The 18425-nt window shown below is 41.8% G+C and overlaps 1 protein-coding gene across 2 annotated transcripts in view; it reads left to right on the forward strand.

The window, feature by feature from the left end:
- The first annotated feature begins 3012 nt into the window (after window positions 1–3012).
- The window catches only part of GAS2L3 (growth arrest specific 2 like 3), a 50986-nt gene continuing 35573 nt past the window's right edge, over window positions 3013–18425 (forward strand). The window contains exons 1-2 of one of the 2 annotated variants that reach the window (XM_074226670.1): window positions 3013–3085; window positions 15417–15464. In XM_074226670.1, the coding sequence (XP_074082771.1) occupies window positions 15441–15464 (24 nt within the window). In that variant the 5' untranslated portion in view covers window positions 3013–3085; window positions 15417–15440. Of the gene's footprint in view, window positions 3086–12134; window positions 14015–15416; window positions 15465–18425 lie in introns of those variants that run through there. The other variant, XM_074226671.1, reaches the window with a different exon arrangement.

Here is an 18425-nt window from a genome sequence, read left to right on the forward strand (position 1 = left end):
CCACTTTAGTTTCTCCATTGAATGGTAAAGTCTGTGAGATCAAGGACCCAGTTACACCTTTTAAAATTCCTCACAAGATTTAGCATAATGCCTTCCACACAGTAGGTTTTTCTTTTAATGGAGTAAAGAACGTTTATGGTCTGGACAATGATGGATGAACAACTCATAGTTGGACCAAATTTTCCAAATTATCTGACATGATATAGATGGATGGTCCATAAATGAATGTATCAAATAAAAAAATAAAAATTTTAAGGCTTTATGAAATGCCTTGGATAGGCAACACACAAAGAAGAATGTCTGTTGACCATGGATGAACAATGCACAAATCAATCAGTGAACCAAGTGGATGAAGAATGCCTCTTTTGCAGACTCTGATATGCAGTTGGATGGACAATCAAAAGAGCTTGTCTACTGAAATGAACTTGTCTTGAATGACTTCAGCAAATAATCTTGAACTGGACCCAGATTTGCACAGAGGAAGAGAGTAGACTAGATTGCCTTTGGGATAAATCTTTTTATAACTTCTAACCTTCTCCTTGAAACAAGGGCCCATCTCCTTAATGCTCATAGTCTTTTGGTGATTTAGAGGCCTGGATCAAGGAACACTAGAGAAATGGAGAATTGGCAGAGGAAAATTGAGAGGTACGCAGGTTGTGATGCATTGCAAATGAGGAATCATGCAAGAATGGGAAAAATAGATGATCAGAAAGAAGAAAGATGTACCAGTCAGGCACACCCAGTGGTCAGCTAACATGCCTCATTGATACCTACACAATGTCAAGAGAACAGGCTGGATATGGCCGACAAAGTCTGTGGTGAGCATGCCTGGTGAGTTTTGACCTTATTGCTAGAAGTAAGATCATATACCTATTATGTTCCCTAGGGTGGGAAAATTAATTTAAGCACATTCCTTACATATCTCTCTTTTATACTAGAAAACCAATTCAGAATATTCCCCCAAAATAAAGATTAGTCCAGAGGGGTGTTCACTATGTCCACAATAAATTCCCATCGAATAAAGCAATCCCTGCAGTCTCAGCCACTCATACAGGATGCAATTAGTTATGTCAATCCAGAAATTCAATAAAACTAATACGTATTTGTCTGTTGTCTATAATGTACCTGGATCCCTCATCATCCCTGGCTTCCTTCAAGTGCAAGCTATAAATCCCATCTTCTACTGGAAGTCTTTCCCCATGGCCTTTAGAGCCAGTAGCTTCCTAAAGCTGATTGGGATTTATCCTGTACCAGTGTGTTTGTACATAGTCCTTTGTATACTTTCTCTCTGACTGGAATGGGACAGGCTGGAGAATAGGAACTGTCTCTTACCTTTCTTTCTGTCCCCAGAACTTAGCACCCTTCTGGCTCACTTTAGATAACTAAATACATGTTTGTTTGTAAGACTCACCAGCTAGACTGCCAGATCCTCACTCTTCAAAAAGGCAGGGATACAAAGGCACAAAAGGAACCAGTCCTTGACATAAACCAGTTTCCATTTAAAGGAGATAATGTTATGTGAGAGCAGGTTCAAAAGAAAGATAATAGAAGTGAGGGGCGCCTAGGTGGCGTAGTGGATAAAGCACCAGCCCTGGAGTCAGGACGACCTGGGTTCAAATCCGATCTCAGACACTTAATGATGACCTAGCCCTGTGGCCTTGGGCAAGCCACTTAACCACGTTTGCTTTGCAAAAAAAACCCTAAAAAAAAGAGAAAGATAATAGAAGTGAAATGCAACCGCAGGCGGCCTTTCTAAAGGGCTGTATACAAGGCAACTGGGAAATCAAGGGTTTTATCCGCTTCAGAGCTGGAATAGAGCAGAGGCGGTGGATATTCTAATCACCCGCTGTGAAATTAGAGAAAACAGAGGGAAGACCGCTGTGCAGGTATCAGGTGTCCCGTCACGGGCAAGCACAGAGACTGGGCTGCTTGGACTGTTCGCAGACTGCGTTCTCTGGAAATGGTGCATGAGGCGAAACATCGAGAAAGGGGATGTTCCCCAGGTGGGCAGGAGGCAGTCGGGCTGGTAGCACTGGCAGCCCCGCCCGCAGGCAGCAGCCGGGTGGATGTGGGAAGCCACGAGTGGGTCATTAAGATGCCAGCCTCGGGGACATCCCGCCCGGGAAGGAGACGCGGGTGGCTCCCTGTAATTGGAGGCTGGCGCTTCGGGCACTCACGGTCAGGTCGGGTCAGTTCACCCTGCGGGGCGCCGTCCCGGGGCTCAGCGGGCCGGGCTGGGGGGCTCCGCTGAATTCCACAAGCGCGCAGGCTAGGCCTGTTTTGTGCTAGGCCTCGGGGATACCCGGGGCGTGGGTGAAGCACCTACGAAGTGCCCGCTGTGGGGCTGGGGGTGCAAAGTCACCGCCTCGTCTCTCCTCCGGGGCCGGGGGTCCAGGGGGAGATGGGGGGCGACTGGGGAGGCCCGGCGGCCCCGGCTTCCCCATCTGCGGCCCTGGCCCAGCCCGGCCTGCGGCATCCCCGCGGGACACCTGAGGCCGGGGCGGGGCGGGCGCGGGGCTGGGGCGGGGCCCGCAGGTGTGGGGGCGGGCGCGGGGCTGGGGGCGGGGCCCGCAGGTGTGGGGGCGGGGCGGGCGCGGGGCTGGGGGCGGGGCCCGCAGGTGTGGGGGCGGGGCGGGCGCGGGGCTGGGGGCGGGGCCCGCAGGTGTGGGGGCGGGGCGGGCGCGGTGATGGGGCGGGGCCCGCAGGTGTGGGGGCGGGGCCCGCAGGCCGCTCCGCCCCCGGGCCTCGGCGTCCTCCCCGGTGACAGGACGGCTCCCGGGCCGCCGGCCCCGCCCCGCCCCTCCGGCCCCGCCCCTCCGGCCCCGCCCCTCCGGCCCCGCCCCTCCGGCCCCGCCGGCCCCGCCCCGCGGTGAGTCATTGCCTCGCGCGCGTCTCGCCTCCGCCCCGCGGCCCTGGCGGGCGGGGCCTCGTCCGGCTCCGGGTGGCCCCGCCCCCCGCTTCCGATTGGCCCTTTCGAAAGAGGCGGCGGCGGCGGGGCCGGAGCCGAGGCGCAGGCGCTGCCGTGGCCGCGGCAGCCTCGGGGTGGGGGCCCGGGAGACGCGCTGAGCCTCCGCCGCCAGAGCCGGTGAGTAGCCCCCCCCCCCCCGCCCCGCGCCGCGGCCTCCGCCGGGGCCTCCTCCGCGCCGCGGCCCCTCCGCGCCCGGGCTCCTCCGCGCCGCGGGGGCCCGGCCTGAGCCCCGCCCACCCCGGCCGCCATTGGGCCTTCGGGGGGGCATCCTGCCTCTGATTGGTCCGCGGCGACGACCCCCGCCGGCCTGCGGCCCCGCCTCCCCTGCCCCGCCCGGAGGGGCCGCGGCCGCCCCCGCCGAGGACTGGCAGCAGCGCGGGCGGAGCGGGCGCGGGGCCCCGGAGCCCGGGGCAGATGCGGCGTCCGAGGCGTGGCTGACCGGGTGCGTGGCCTCGGCCGAGTCACGCAGCCCACTGCCTTGCACAAACCGATATACACACACGTGTGTGTGTGTGTGTGTGTGTGTGTGTGTGTGTGTGTGTGTATGTGTATATATATTTATACACACTTTTCAGGTGGCGCAGTGGTTACAGCGTCGGCCCTGGAGTCAGGAGGACCTGGGTTCAAGTCCCGCCTCAGCCACTTCATAATGACCCAGCCGTGTGGCCCTGGGCAAGCCACTCAACCCCCTTGCCTTGCAAAAAAGCAAAATGAAAGATAAAAGCTAACTATGTGTCAGAAGCAAACAGTCCGAGCCCCCGAGGCTCTCCTGTCCTCACCTGAGGGCTGGCTTCTGGGTGACAGGACTTGAAGGGTTCCGGCTCCCTGGGCCCATCAGTTGCTTAATCGATGAATTTGGGTTTTAATTTCCTCACCTTTGAGCTCTCTTCCAACTGTGAATCTGTGGTTCTGGGATCTCCATAAATGGAAGCTGATTGGGTGGTTAATCTTGTGTCTCTACTGATTTTTCATGTTTTTCCCCAGAGCGGGTGTATTCTCATGCTTTCTTTCCTGGACCATCTTTCCTGCTCTTTCTAAATTTCTCATCAGCATCATCAGAAAACTTTAATTACGATATCTCAGACAGAACGTAGCATAGAGCATCGGCATTAAACAAAGAAAAATAAAACAAGCAACTAGGGGCCACCAAACGGGTCTCATTTTGACTTAGAAAACTATATACAATCATATATATATGTATATGTATATATATATATATATATTTGTATGTTTTGTTACTAGATCAGCCCACTGAAGTCAGGTAGGAACTACATTTTAATCTGGGACAGACTCCAGTCAGAGAGTTGGAGGCAAGTTTCATGCCTCTGGCATAGAAACTGCCTTGAAATAGTTAAAGGCAGAACCACAGACTTCTAGAAGTTGCCTCAGCCACCGTCTAATCCAACCCATGTCCTGAAATTCATTCTTGTCACAGCATTCCCACACGTTGTTTTAAGATCGTCAGTGATGGGCACTCACCGCCTCGCCACACAGCCCATTCTGCTCTATTAGGAAGTTTTCCTGATGTTTGTAAAAAAAAAAAATTCAAAGAAAACGCTTTCCTTGCATAAAAGTTTACAAGGTGCTTTGAAGTGGCGAGCATGGCTGTTACTGGTCTCATTTTACAAGGGAAGAAACTGAGGCCCATTAAAATTAAATCTTGCTAGGAATGTTGGGGCAGAACTTGAACCTTGCCTTTTAAATGTCAAGACCAGTGTATTTTCCTTGTTTATTATGGAGGCAAAAAATATGGCACAAGAAAATTACCTCTTCACCACAGTTGCCCTTGAAGAAGTGCACAGACTAAGGCAGGATTTACTTTCTTCTTTATCTTTTTGCCTTGCTGACTGGGATCTCCTAAACCAGAAATCTTAGACTTAGGCAGTGATAGAGATATCAAACAATTAATAAACATTATAAATGCCTGCTCGTGTCAGGCACTATGCTAGTCCTTAAGGACATAAGTACAAAACTCAAACAGCCCCCTGCCCTCAAGGTGCTTTCCATCCCACCGGAGGAGACAGCAGAGGGAGCGATAGGCTCACAGGTCTGAAATAGGCTGTGGATTGTAGAATGCTTGCCTTCCTTTGAATGGTTACAAGCTGCCTGTTTTTAAAACAAAAGTTTAAACATAACAAAATTTAGTTAGCATTTATATGTCCTTTTAAGGTTGACTTTGAATACATTATATCATTTTATTCCCCCAGTTATCTTAAGAGGTAGGTACTGTTTCTGTTTTCATTTTACAAATAAAGACCTCTCAGGTTAAGAGACTTGTGTAGCATTATACATCAATAGGTGTCTGAGATGTTCATTTTCAGTTGTTTCATTTATATCGTCAACTCTTCATGATGCTCTTTTGAGTTTTCTTGTCAGAGATACTGGCTTTTCCTTCTCCAGATCATTTGACAGATGAGGAACTGAGGCAGACAGGGTTAAATGACTTGCCCAGGATTACACAGCTAGGAAGTGCCTGAGACTGGGTTTGAACTCCCAAAAATGAATCTTCCAAGTGCAGGACTTTATCCACTGTGCCACCTAGCTCTCCCAAATATCTAAGATAAGATTAAAATTCAGGTCTCTTTCACTTGCCAAAGCCATCACTATTCACTGTGCTATGTTGCCTAAATTTGGTGCTTGTGGATTACCAACACATTCTGGAATCCTTTACAGATAAGAACTCCTTTATCACCCTCTTCAAAGGAAAAAGTTTGAAACTGGAGCAAACGGTTGTCTAACTGGCACAATTGCTCCCTGCTGCTATAGGAACAACCAGTTTCTAAAAACTTTCCAGCATTTAGTGTTAATTTAGATTTTACTTCACTCTGAGGTATGGATTATTTTAAAATTTAACTCTCAAAGAAAGGTCCCATGATTCTAAGCATTGCTCTTTGACCACACCTCTTCTGCAACTTCAATGAACTGAAATAGGAATCCTAGTGGAAAATCAGCTGCCAAGCTTCCCGAGACATGACCGTTGGCTGAGTCATCTATTTGGTGTGTCCCATTCACAAGCCAGCTGAAAACGGGTAGTAGTCATTGTTTCTCTTCTGGTTATTTTGAGTGTATGGAATTAGAATCAATTCTCTTTTTCTCAGTTGAAAAGCTGTATGTGGTCATTCTACTGGAATGGCAGTTCTAAAAGGAAAGCTCAGGGGTGGCTAGGTGGCATAGTGGATAAAGCACTGGCCTTGGAGTCAGGAGTACCTGGGTTCAAATCCAGTCTCAGACACTTAATAATTACCTAGCTGTGTGGTCTTGGGCAAGCCACTTAACCCCATTTGCCTTGCAAAAAAACCTTAAAAAAAAAAAAGGGAAGCTCTTCCAGTGATGATGCATATTTTTTGAAAAGTAAAGGAGGCAGGAGCACTGGAGGTTATAAGTTAGCCCATAGAAGAGAGTCCTTCTACTGGGAGAAATGGGGCTCCTCAAATCTGCCCTTCTCATGTTCTCTTTATATTACCAGACATTTTCAAAAATTCTTTCAGCAGCAGAGAGTGGAGGGAGATACATTCTTCTGACCCACACAAGATACAGCACACATAAAAGCTTTGAAAAAGTTTTTGATGACGATGATTATGCATAAAAAGCTTCTGTTCTTTCATAAACAGAATTGGAAGTCTGGGTCATATAAAACAGTGGATTATGACTTAATATCTGCTGACTGTAAAAAACCTAGTCATCCAAGTTTTTAATTGACCTGGTGAAACAGTCACAAAATCACGAAATGAATCTGGATGGTTCCACACTCCTGTTTTTTTTTCCAATTTAAAATTTCCCATTGGGCTAGGAGTTTTCTCCTCCCTCATCTAGAAGGTGAGTGAGGGTATCCTTTAATTGTAGTACCCACTTTCCAGCATTGTAGAAAAGAAAGCAAATGGTAAACTGCAAATCTGTAAATAAATAGGCATCCTTTTTGTTCCAGGAAGACTGAGGTTGAGTCAGACTTAAGTTTGAAATATTAATTTTGAAAATAAATCAATTTGGAAGTTGTGAGAAAACTTAGGCATTTGTTTTCATTTCTCCACAGAGCTCCATAGTAACTCCATTCCACCTTCCAAGTTAAACTGTGGATTCCGCAAAATAAGAGTAGACATTTATTGATGCTATTTAATTGTCTAATATCGACCTCTGAGGAGGTCAACAAAACAAGCTATCCCTGTTCACAGTAATGCTTCCTGATAACGATATTATGATCCAGCAGGGTCATCAGGGGCTTATTAGCTTATCTGAATCGTTCACACTTATTCCTTAATTTGTTATTTAGTGGCTTAAACTTGCTTACTGCTGAAAACCTTTGTCTTGCCCTCTTCCCAATTTTACAATACAAAGTTTCTGAAAATCTGGAATTTAGTATGGTTCATTTTTGCATTTGGTCTAGAGGGTCCACAGACACATGAAAATGAGCACTCAATATTAATGAGAATTTACAGGTGCAAAAATCTTAGAATACTGAGACCACAAGAGGCCTAAATTCAATCCAACAAACATTTATCTTTGAGTGTTTGTTATCTGACAAAAGCAAAAGAACAACTCTCCCAAAGTTCCATTCTCTTGGTGGAAAGGAAGGAAGGAAGGAGGGCAGGCAGGTGGGATCTTGCACACTTTTATGGAAGTAGAAGATGGCTTGAGGAGGGAGAGAGCAGGAAGCATTGAGACAACCAGGGAGGCTTTACAGAAGAAGTGGCACCTGAGCTGAGCTTTGATTAGAGAGAAGCAAGATTCCAAGTTGAGGAGAGGCATCCCAGGTAGGGAAATGCTCTGTGCAAATGGGAAAGAGGGAGCTGTGCAGTGGAGAGCATTGATGTGAAGAAGTCAAAGTCAGAATGTGATGGGCCTTAAACCCCCAGCTGAGGAGTTTTTGCAGATTGCCCTTGAGGTCATCAGATTTAAGCGTGGCAGTGACGGGCTTACCCCTGAACCTCAGGAAGCTGGCTTGGCAGCTCTTTGGAAGGCAGATTAGAACCTGGAAGCAGAGAAGCCAGTTGGACTTAAAAGCCTAGAGTGTAGGCTTTGAAAGAGGGCTGAGCTTGGAATTATCTTGGCTCTTGTACAAGAGGTGGCTGCAGTAGATGGCTTCATGGTCCCTGCCGTCCTTCGATGTCGGATGCTGTTGAGGAGCACTGTGGGGCCTACACTAGAGTGGCTGCTGGGTGAGTGCAGAGAAAGGTAATGGAGGCAAGATGCTGTACAAGTTGAGTCCACATGCCTTACCTGTTACTCAGATAGGAAGCAAGAAGGGAGAGTCAAAGTTGACTCTGAGATGGTTGAGTGGAAGGGTTGTATGTTTCTCCATGGAAATAGGGAGTTTTGAGGAGAGATGTCATCTTCAGGCATTATCTAGTGAGCACCTGGTTATACAGGACTAGAAGAAAGGAAGGAAGTTGGCACTGGCTAGAGAGATTTTAATATCAAAGTTTCAAAGTAGAGAAGTGATTATGACCTCGCAGATCAGACCAACTCTGTTGGTGGCAGAGGTGTGGTCTTGGGAATTCAAATTTAAGGTCTGAAGCCAGGGTGTTCAAAGTGATATCAGTATTTTAGTCCTGAGGAAGACTGAGGACCCACTGAAGGCCCCTCTGGCAGAGATCACTGGATTTTGTAGTGATCTAGTCAGAAAGCTACTTCTACCTGGAGCTTAATGATTGAGATGCTCAAACTTGTTCCAGTCAACAGTGGGTTCTGGACTGTTTCATCATCATTCTACTTGGGAGTTTGCTTGTATGAACCTTCTCGTGTATCCACATGGGAGAGAACTAAAATAAATTAATGAAATTTTATTGTTATAAAATGGTCCCTAACATACCTAGACTGTCCCCGGGTTCCCTTGGTGTAGATATTGGAGTGGTTTGCCATTTCCTTCTCTAGTGGATTAAAACAAACAGAGGTTAGGTGACTTACCCAGGATCCCACAGCTAATACGTGTCAGGCATTGGATTTGAACTCAGGACTCCCTGACTCCAGGCCACTAAGGAAAGAAAGATGTTATTTCACAGGCAGATAGTTCTAATAATTATTTAATTTTGTATAAAAAAATCATTCTTGTCTAATGATAGTTATACTCATGTTTGTCACATGTATGCTGACAGATAAGATTTGGGTTCTGTGTTTTTGACCTTCAGCAAACACTTGTCACACTTGTGACTTTGGTGAGTCATGACCCTGGGCACGATGTCCCAGTCAAACTGGGCAATGACTGCAGCCCCTCGTACATTTTTGCTTCCTTTGTGGCTTTTTTAATACCTTTCCTAGTAGCTGCTCTGCCCTGCTCCCCTCTCCCCTTCTTTCTCTCTATTTCCCCAGGCTTAGCTCAAAGGATGCTCACTCTTTGAAGTCTTCCTATAGTCTCTTAGTCAGGGAACCCATCTTTCCCCAGGCCTTGAATAACTGTTTGTATTTTTCTTAGATACTTATTCCATTTTGCATTATAGTTATTATGTGGTTACTGTATATTTATGGTCAGTCATTGTTTTTGCTAGATTGTAAACTCTTTGAAGATGGAGACTGTGATATCTCAATTACTTTTGTGTCTGCCTCAGCCCCTATTGGTTTATTTTATGCAGTCACTTAAATATAGGATTGTTTGACTAAATAGATATGTGGGTACATGCACTTGGAGTACAGATTTATTTACGAATATTTCATGAATCATAAGGACAAGAAACTAGGAAATATTCTTTAGGAATCAAAGTTTCCTGTAAAAGAATGAGATCTAATAATAAACAAATGCTACATATTACAAATAATTATTTTGAAAACTAGTTGTGTATTGAGTATATATATATATATATTAAAGTAATGACTGTGAATATTAATAGAATTTTAGATAAATCAACTTTTTACTGTGTCAGTGATTGAAATGGTGGTACTAACAGAAGTCCCACTGGACCATTGACTACCTCACCAACCTTCCCACTTGCTCTGTTGAATTCTCTGAAGTAGCTCTGCTTCTCCCTTTCATTCCTTTAAGCAGCTAGTTGTTCAGTCATTCTCATTTGTCCTAAAATTCTCAGTCCTCTTCTGTTCCCTTCTTTCCATGCTTTCAACAGATGACCTCACCTTTTAGTTGTCAGTGGGAGGTTCATCTTCCTAACCCAAGAAAATGATCTTATGATATAGTGATTTCCCTTGTTAGAGATTCCTCTTTTGACAGAGACTTCATTAGTATCCCCATCTATTTTCTGAGGTGGTGGGTGGTGGAAAAAGATAGTGCCTTTTTTGACCAAATTATGCTGACTTTTATAGTAGTTATTAACAGAACTAGACTGGGTAGTGCTGCAAATGGAAAATTGTTATTGTAAAACCACCTTAAGTTCAAGGCTGAGTAATTCAGGTAGAAGAATGATGTAATTATAAGGTTGGAGCTGAGTTGGGGACTAGATCTTTCAGTGACTATGTCTAAGTGAATTTGGAGGCTTCCATTAAGTCTGGGCTTGGAAGAGTTGTTATTTATTATTTATCATGATCTTCAAAGGAAGAGCTCAATGAGGAACTCAAAAATCAAATAAAATGGGGCTATGAAATTTAGCTGGGTTAATTAAGCAGCCCTGTGGTGTTCTCAAATGACAGTTGAGGGCAAGTTGAAGGCATAGAGGAGGGGGGTTGTAACGCGGCCAAAAAAATCCAAACAGTGGGGAAAATGCAAAACTGATGCAGTCCATTGCCAGTAGGAGGTCCCAGCGATCTAGTAATAGAAATAACAAACCAACTGCTACATTTGCTTTACATGTGGACGACTAAATCATATCTCAGTATTGCAGATAAGACATATGTACATTTAGACAACTATGTAGGGGCTGAGAGAAAGAGTGAATCCAGATACGAATGAAGGAGAAATCCTCTCCAAATGGTGCAGAGCATATTTAAGATAAAAAGGGAATTCTGGAACCAAGGAAATTCCTTACTATGCTTATTCTCCACAATGAAAAAGTTTTGGAACCATAGGAATGGAGAGAATAAAAGCAGGGAAGTTCTGAATAAACCCCAGCATGATATGACATGATATTATCTGGAGCTTGGTGAAAAAAATGGCAAGTGCTTCTCTGTGGAAGAACAATGGAGTATAATTTAATTTAAATTTAATTCAAGTTTGCACAGACATCTCACAGGTGTTCACAGATTGACATCCAAAAAGGCTTTCTGCTGCCACTCACTCACCACCTGATTGGGTGGTAACTGGAAGGTAGCAGGCCTTTGAAGTCATTGATATGAAGTGGTTGGGGATGGGACTGTTCAGTTTGTCTTCCTTACAATAGCATAGTTCTGCATGATGAAGTTGGGAAATATGTTTCAGAGAGGAAGCCCTGCCTCCTCCTTCCAGACTTGTTAGCTCTATTTCATAAAGTTGGAGAGTGTCATTTGCTGCTCCAATAGTTCTTTAATTGCATCATATACTTTCTCTCCAGAACATGGGGCAGATGGGTGAATTTCTGCCCAGAATAGAAAAAAGTGATGGGGGAAAGACACACACACACACACACACACACACACACACAGAGACAGAGACAGAGAGACTGAGCTTCAGAGAGACAGAGAGAGAGACAGAGAAAGTGCATGAGCATCCATGCCTACTTTGTCATTTTGATCATGAGCAAAGATGTTCTATTTTTTTAGTGGGGTTGGTAGCCACAGCTGTGTATTACCTCCAGGTAACTGTTCCTGCTTCTGTTTCTCTCTTCTGTCCTAGAGAATTTATAAAGGCCCCACTTTTATAGCAAAATGAATTTGAGGGACCCTTACTATCTTGTTACAATTTGAACCAGAGATCTTTAGAAGGCAGTCTTCTGGATGCAACTTGGACTGACTACAGGCATTTCAGAGGACCTGAGTGGTATGAGATCAGGAAGAGAGGAGAACAGGGATCTTAGGGCAAATGTCTTCCCCCCCCACTATAAAATATAAGACATTCTCAATAGACACAGTGGGGAGGGGCAGAAGGGCAAGCCATGGAGATTTAAGGAGTGGTGACAAAGTTTGGAAGGACAGCTGAGGAGAATGGATAGTGAGTTGATAAGGAAGATATATATATATATATATATATATATATATATATATATATATATATATATATATATCTGCCTGATAGCAAAGAGGATCCTATTGATGTGGACTAACACAAATTTGTAGTGGATTCAATCAGAATGGTTATATGCTTTCTCTAACTTTTTTTCAGTAATAAATGTGTAGGAATGAAGACTGAGGTTTGGTGGGAATGAACCAAAGCTGAGATTTGTCAGGATACAATTATTGAAATGAAAAAGGAACTTAGAGACTCAAGAAGAGGATGTTGTAGAATTGAATGGGTTTACAAGGGATCAAGATAGGGAAAAGAGAGAAAGTACAGGGGGAATAGGCCCAGGAGAGAACTGAGGGGACAAGGGACTGGAGCTCCAGGTATGGTGTGTACAATGAGAAGAGTTAAGAAAGAGAAGGTCGAAACAGAGGGGAGAGCCAGTAGATTATGGTTGGATAAGGGGCATTAGATTATGTTCGAATAAGGGCATTTCAGAATTCTTGACCTTGGAGGTGGTTTTAGAAGCTCTTAATTCCCTCAAAATTTAGTTTAGATGCCATTTCCTCCATGAGGTTGTACCTGATCTCATTTGAGGCTACTTTGCTTCAAATCGTCCCCATAACGTGTATTTTTTTTATTCTTATAGAGATCTATGTATGTACACACCTCCTCCTATAGAATGTCAGCTTCTGGAGGTCAACTGTTATTTCATTTTTGACTGTGCTTCACAGTGCCATGGTCATAGTAAGTAGTAATAATTTCCCATTGATCAATTGGTACAAAGGAAATGAAAAACATTGTAGATAGATATTCCCTCACTGGAACACAAAGATCTGAATCTGGTGATTGGAGAATTGTAGAGACATTGAACTTAGCTAGTATGGGAACCCATCGTTTACCCCAGATTGGCCTCACCCACTGAACAATTTTCTTGCCCTCACTTAAGTAGGGTTAATAGTAGCTCAGTTTTAGTTGGAGAAAGGATAGAAAACAAGAGGTGTGCTATGACTGAGAAGTAGAAATTAGTAGACATAGAAACAAAATGACAGAAGTTGACTGGGTAAAGAACGGGGAACCTGGGAATGTGAAGGAACTAGAAACTGAGGTTTAAAAGGACTCCTCTTTGGGTTTATGTTAGAAGGAAGCAAGTATTTCAGGAGCATCACCTGGATACTCTCAGGGTTGCCCATAACTGATTCTCATCTATCTGTCTCAGTCAGCATCTACATAGGTAAAAACCATGATATTCACAGGCAACACTATATTTTTAGACATAGAGCTGCATTATCATTCACTTAGAGCTTTCTTTCCCCCATAAAAGAACTCTGTTCAGGTACTTGACTAGTTCCTTCTCAGTAGTCACTTTCTTCTTTGCTACCAAAAGCATCGTTATGAAACAATTTAGGCAAAATAGTCAAAGTTCAAGCATCGCCATCTTGTTCACAAATTCTTTATTTCATAAAAGCAAATTATGTTGAATTTTCCATAAAGTGCAACCAGTGAGCATTCTTGTGATAGCTTCTTGGTGAATGCATCACTGTCTCCGATTTGCACTTGCCTTGCCATGGAGGCCTTCTTTTGTTTTGTTTTGACAGTAGCAACTGTTCCAGCCCTTGTCTGATTATGTGGGACGCCTTCATTTAATGGGAACAGCTTCTTTGCTGCCTCCTTTTTTTTTTATAGGCAAGGAAGCCTCTTACTGGGGATCTTTGTTGGGGACAAAGCGTTATTTATGCTAAAGAAAAATGTATTCCCCTTTGAATGAGCTCGTGGGAAGCATAATAAGCTCATTAGTTATGCTCAGTTTGTACCCTGGCCTTTGCTTATAGGAGAGAGTAACAAAGATGACATCAAAAAGGGACATTCTGCTGTTCCTGGCATTTCAGGCAAGGAGAATGTCACACAACTGGGGTCTCTTCAGTGCGGTTCAACTCAGGTTCAGTAATTTAGCTGACTTTTATGAATCTCCTTGGTGCTATGAGAAAGTAATTGCTCTTGATAGTAAAATCTATGTAAATTGCAAGGTGCATAAGGTAGGTCTTACTCATCTTTACTCTTGAAAAGGGACATCATTCTCATTGATTTATCATAATTACTTTGTACTTCTCACTATGAAGTGTTTTGTTGATCTGGGGGTCTAAAAAGCATTTATAATAGAATCCTGGATTGAACTAGATGATTGAACTATTGGGAGTCAGTCAAAGATTCTAGTTAACTCCTGGATCGACAACACAGAAGTAAGTTTGCAAAGTGGTTCTGAATGTGAAGAAAAAGATTTTTTCCTGACCTTCAACTGATATTAAGTTGAGAAATCATCTTTAGAATCTCACCAAGATATTTTTAAGGAAATGGTGGTTGTGGCTGAAATTTTAAGTTGGGTTTTAGGATTACGAAATAGCCAAATATATCTAGATGAATTGCTTGTGAGTGTTGTTACTTATTTTGTTGAATTAAGTACATGCTTGTTTAAAAGCTGTTGTGTTTTTCATTGTAATAGTTTTCATTTTTTGTTAAATATTTAGTTCCTCAGAGAAGTTAATTCTATTATGAAAATCTATTTTGCATGAATAAAATTTGGTTTAATGGAAAAAATTGAAGATTTTTCATTTTGCTATGTTGTTCTCTGACAGGAAGATTGTGCTACTGCATTCTGATAAATTATCTATTTATGTTCTGGCATATAACGTGCAAACTTCTAAAATATGATGTAGACCAGATAAAGATAGTTTCAAAATTAATTTCTATAATCTAATTTATTTTTTTAATCATCTATTTTTCCAACTACATGAAAGATAGTTTTCAACATTCATTTTTCTGTAAGGTTTTGAGTTCCATATTTTCTCCTTCCCCTTCCTTCCCTCCACCTTCCCTTTGACAGCAAATAATGTGATATAGGTTATACATGTTTACTTAGATTAAACATATTTCCATATTTGTCATCTAATATAATTTCTTTAAAGAAACATATGAATTATAAGGGTATTTGAAAAAAGAAATACTTCTCTGAACCTAATGGTAAAAGTCATTTTTCTATTTTCCATCTTTCAGAAAAGATAAACAGGGAAGAATAGATCAGTATTGTGACTCTTTGTAAAGGGCATTTCTTAGTTGAAGGCAGAAGATCTGAGTGTTAATTTTTTGCCAATAGTGGGTGTGACCTGAGATTAACTCATCTAACTTGGTTTTAGTTAACTGACAATTTCTGAGTTATCTGGAGGGTAGGTGATCTCTTAATATCCTTTTCACTCTTAATATTGTAATTTTTATGTTCTCTCTTAGGACCTATTAATTCTGCCAAGGGGAAGAAAAGTCTTATTTGACCAGTCAAATCACTGAAGCAGATTTCTAAGATGTGGTCTCGTGTTAATTTTGTTTAGATAAAATAGAGGGGAATGCTAATACCTTTGTACATCACTTTTTTCTGTCTTCTTTCAGGAAAAGAATTTAATTTCAATATAGATGACCATGCAGCATGCAGTTCAAGTAAGTAAAGATAAGTTTACTTAAACACAGAGTTACAGTTAAATTTTAGGCATAATGCAAAATGAATTATCAAATTAAGTTGCTTTCAGATAATTTCTGAAATTCTTCAATTTTGGCAACTAGTTTTTAAATTTGTGTTACTACTAATAGTTTTCTGGGTTTGTCTTGTGAGAGATTTTTAAATTTTGTTTTTGTTTCTGTCAAAAATAGTTTCTGCAAGGATAAAAAATAGTCGAAAGTTAATAAAATGAGTTTACTTACACCACCCCATCAAAAGATCGATATATAGTCTTCAGTTTTTTTAAATTACATCTCATATATAAAAGCTGAATTGATTTTTCATCCTCTGGATAGTAGGATCACTGATCTAGAACACAGAACTCAGAAAGGGATCTCAGAGATCACTTGGTGCAGCCCTTTTTTACAGAGTGGGCAGCTATAGGCCAGAGGAAGAAATGACTTGCTCAAGATCACATGGATGATGGATATCCAAAGAAGTATTTTAACCTGTCTGGCTGGACTTGAGACTCAACACTCTTTCAGCCATACCATATAGCCTTCTAGTGGAGATAAATGCTTTTTTTTTTTAATCAGGAATATAAAAAGTACATATGTACACAGAATTGTTTGGTTGGGATGGTGAAAAAACTCCAATTTGATGGCATTCAGAGTTGGGGTTTCTGTAGTTTTTAAATCCAAACAAGACCTATTCTTTGCCAAAGTGTAAATAACATAGAAAAATATTAGATCTCAGAGAAAAACACTTCATGACTCCTCTTGGAACTATCAGACAAGTCTTAGTTGCTATTAAAGCTTCTCTTTTCCCAAGGTGGAGTTCAGTTGCTTTCCTCTTTGATGCTGGTAATAACAATACCTCCTGCCATTTATTGAATGTTTTAAAGTTTGCAGAGCATTTTATATATAGGCTGTACTGTGAGTATGCAAAAATTCAGAGCTATCTTGTGTAAATAAAGTTTTTATTTTATTTTAAGAAGACAGACATAACTAGAAAGGTCAGGTTAGCTTAAATCTGAAACAATTGTTTGATCCTAAGTGTAAGTCTTACACAAACTGGTTAACTGGCTTTTACTTCCATTTTTTTTTTTTTTTTGCCCTCTTATGTAGCACTATCACTTCTCTAATAGGTGAAAGACCCCATGATATTGTTTTACGGCCAATGCTTGGAAATTCATGACAATATTTCAGAGTCCTTAGACTTGTTCTCTCCTTTGCAGTCATGGCTTCTTCTTTTATTTATTCTTAAATCTGTAATTGACCTGATCAGTGCATCCTAGTCACACTCCATCAGGGTTTTTCCGTTTCATTTCCAAGTTCCAAGAATTTGCCATTTCAGTTAGTTTTCTACTCTATTTTTATCTGATTCATTTCATTGAAATGGTTTTTTATATGTAACTCCAATCCCTTCTCATCAAAGTGGAATGGCTCTTTGTTAATCTTCATTTTTCTCTGTTGCTTTTCTCATAATCTCATGTTCCCTTTTCTCTCAAAGCTCTTCCTGATCTTAGCTCTTTGTTAATCTTCACTTTTCTCTGTTGCTTTTCTCATAATCTCATGCTCCCTTTTCTTTCAAAGCTCTTCCTGATCTTAATTTCTACAAACCTCTCCTTCCTAATGCTTCTTTCAAAGCTCCCTCATGTGTATCCCTTGGAAGAACCTCTGGGAGTATATTTTCCCTAGAGTTTTCTTCTTTTTTTGTCACTCTCTCTACTGGATACATTTGAATACTTGAACTTGTGACTTTTTTTTCTATAAAGTAGGCATGCAATCAATTTTTGTGGTTGATGTTTTCAGCTGTGAAATATTGAGGTTGTTTTTTTCTACTTTTCTCTTATTTCTGCTGTCTTTGTGTGATAATTTACAACAGTTTGAGGCCTAGATAAGCCTTTAGACATATTTTTCAGTGGCAGTACTACCTGTTTTAGTATCCTACTACATAGTCTGGCTCATTCTGAAGCCAGTGTGTTGTATTTTGTTTGTAATCCTAGGATTGACTTAAGAGACATCTTTCTATAATTTGATGAAAACTAGGAATTTACTTGATTGAAGTTTAGTCTTCTAATTCTGAAGAATTTTGTTCCCAATATATCACTAGTATTAGAGATGAAATTTGATCACCGACAGGTCTTTCTAAGTTTTAAGTACAACACTTTTCTCCCTTATTTCACGTGTAATTTTAGGTAAACTCACTCTTTTGTCTCTTGCATGCCTCCTCTTCAGACCCATTAATTTTCTGGCGGGTCTGACTGATTCCCTTTTATCTCATTCATAGGGTTGATAAGAACAATACTGGTTAGCACAAAACAGGTATTAGCAGGAGGATATATGAGCTGGAAGGTTGAAGGAGACTGAGTTAAGATCTAGCCCCCAAGAGGGGAGGGACCAGGACTAAGCCTCAGGAAGTGTTATTGAGGTAATCTAAGCCATGATCGGGTTCTGAGACATCAAATGCACACTCACAATCTGGCCATGTCAGTATCTTTGCTGTATTCAGAGTAAAATAATTATACATTGTTCTGGAGAAGACAAGTTTTTTGGTCTTTAACCTGAATCTATCTCAGATCCCCTATGAACAAGTGACTTTATTCATGTTCCTGAATGACAAAATTTACGATGTATCCACATTTGAGTTTATTTTTTTTCTTGGTCTTTCCATTTCCTTCTTGCCTTTTTTTGTATGTGCTTTACTCCATTCTTTCCTTGAGATTTCTCTCATTTCTTTTCAGAGGATGCCACAGATTACTTTCTTCTGTTTGTATATTAACTGTGTCAGTGCTGGACATGCCAATTTGGTGTCATAAAAGTCTTTCAAAATGCATTGTCTCATATATATATATATATATATATGTATATATATATACATATATATATAAATTTAATATAATTATATATTATTTTTATGTTAAAAACTTTTTTTAGATTACTCAATTGCTTTTAAACAAT

This window comes from Macrotis lagotis, chromosome 2 (assembly GCF_037893015.1).
Source record: "Macrotis lagotis isolate mMagLag1 chromosome 2, bilby.v1.9.chrom.fasta, whole genome shotgun sequence".
In the NCBI taxonomy this organism is placed as follows: domain Eukaryota; kingdom Metazoa; phylum Chordata; class Mammalia; order Peramelemorphia; family Peramelidae; genus Macrotis; species Macrotis lagotis.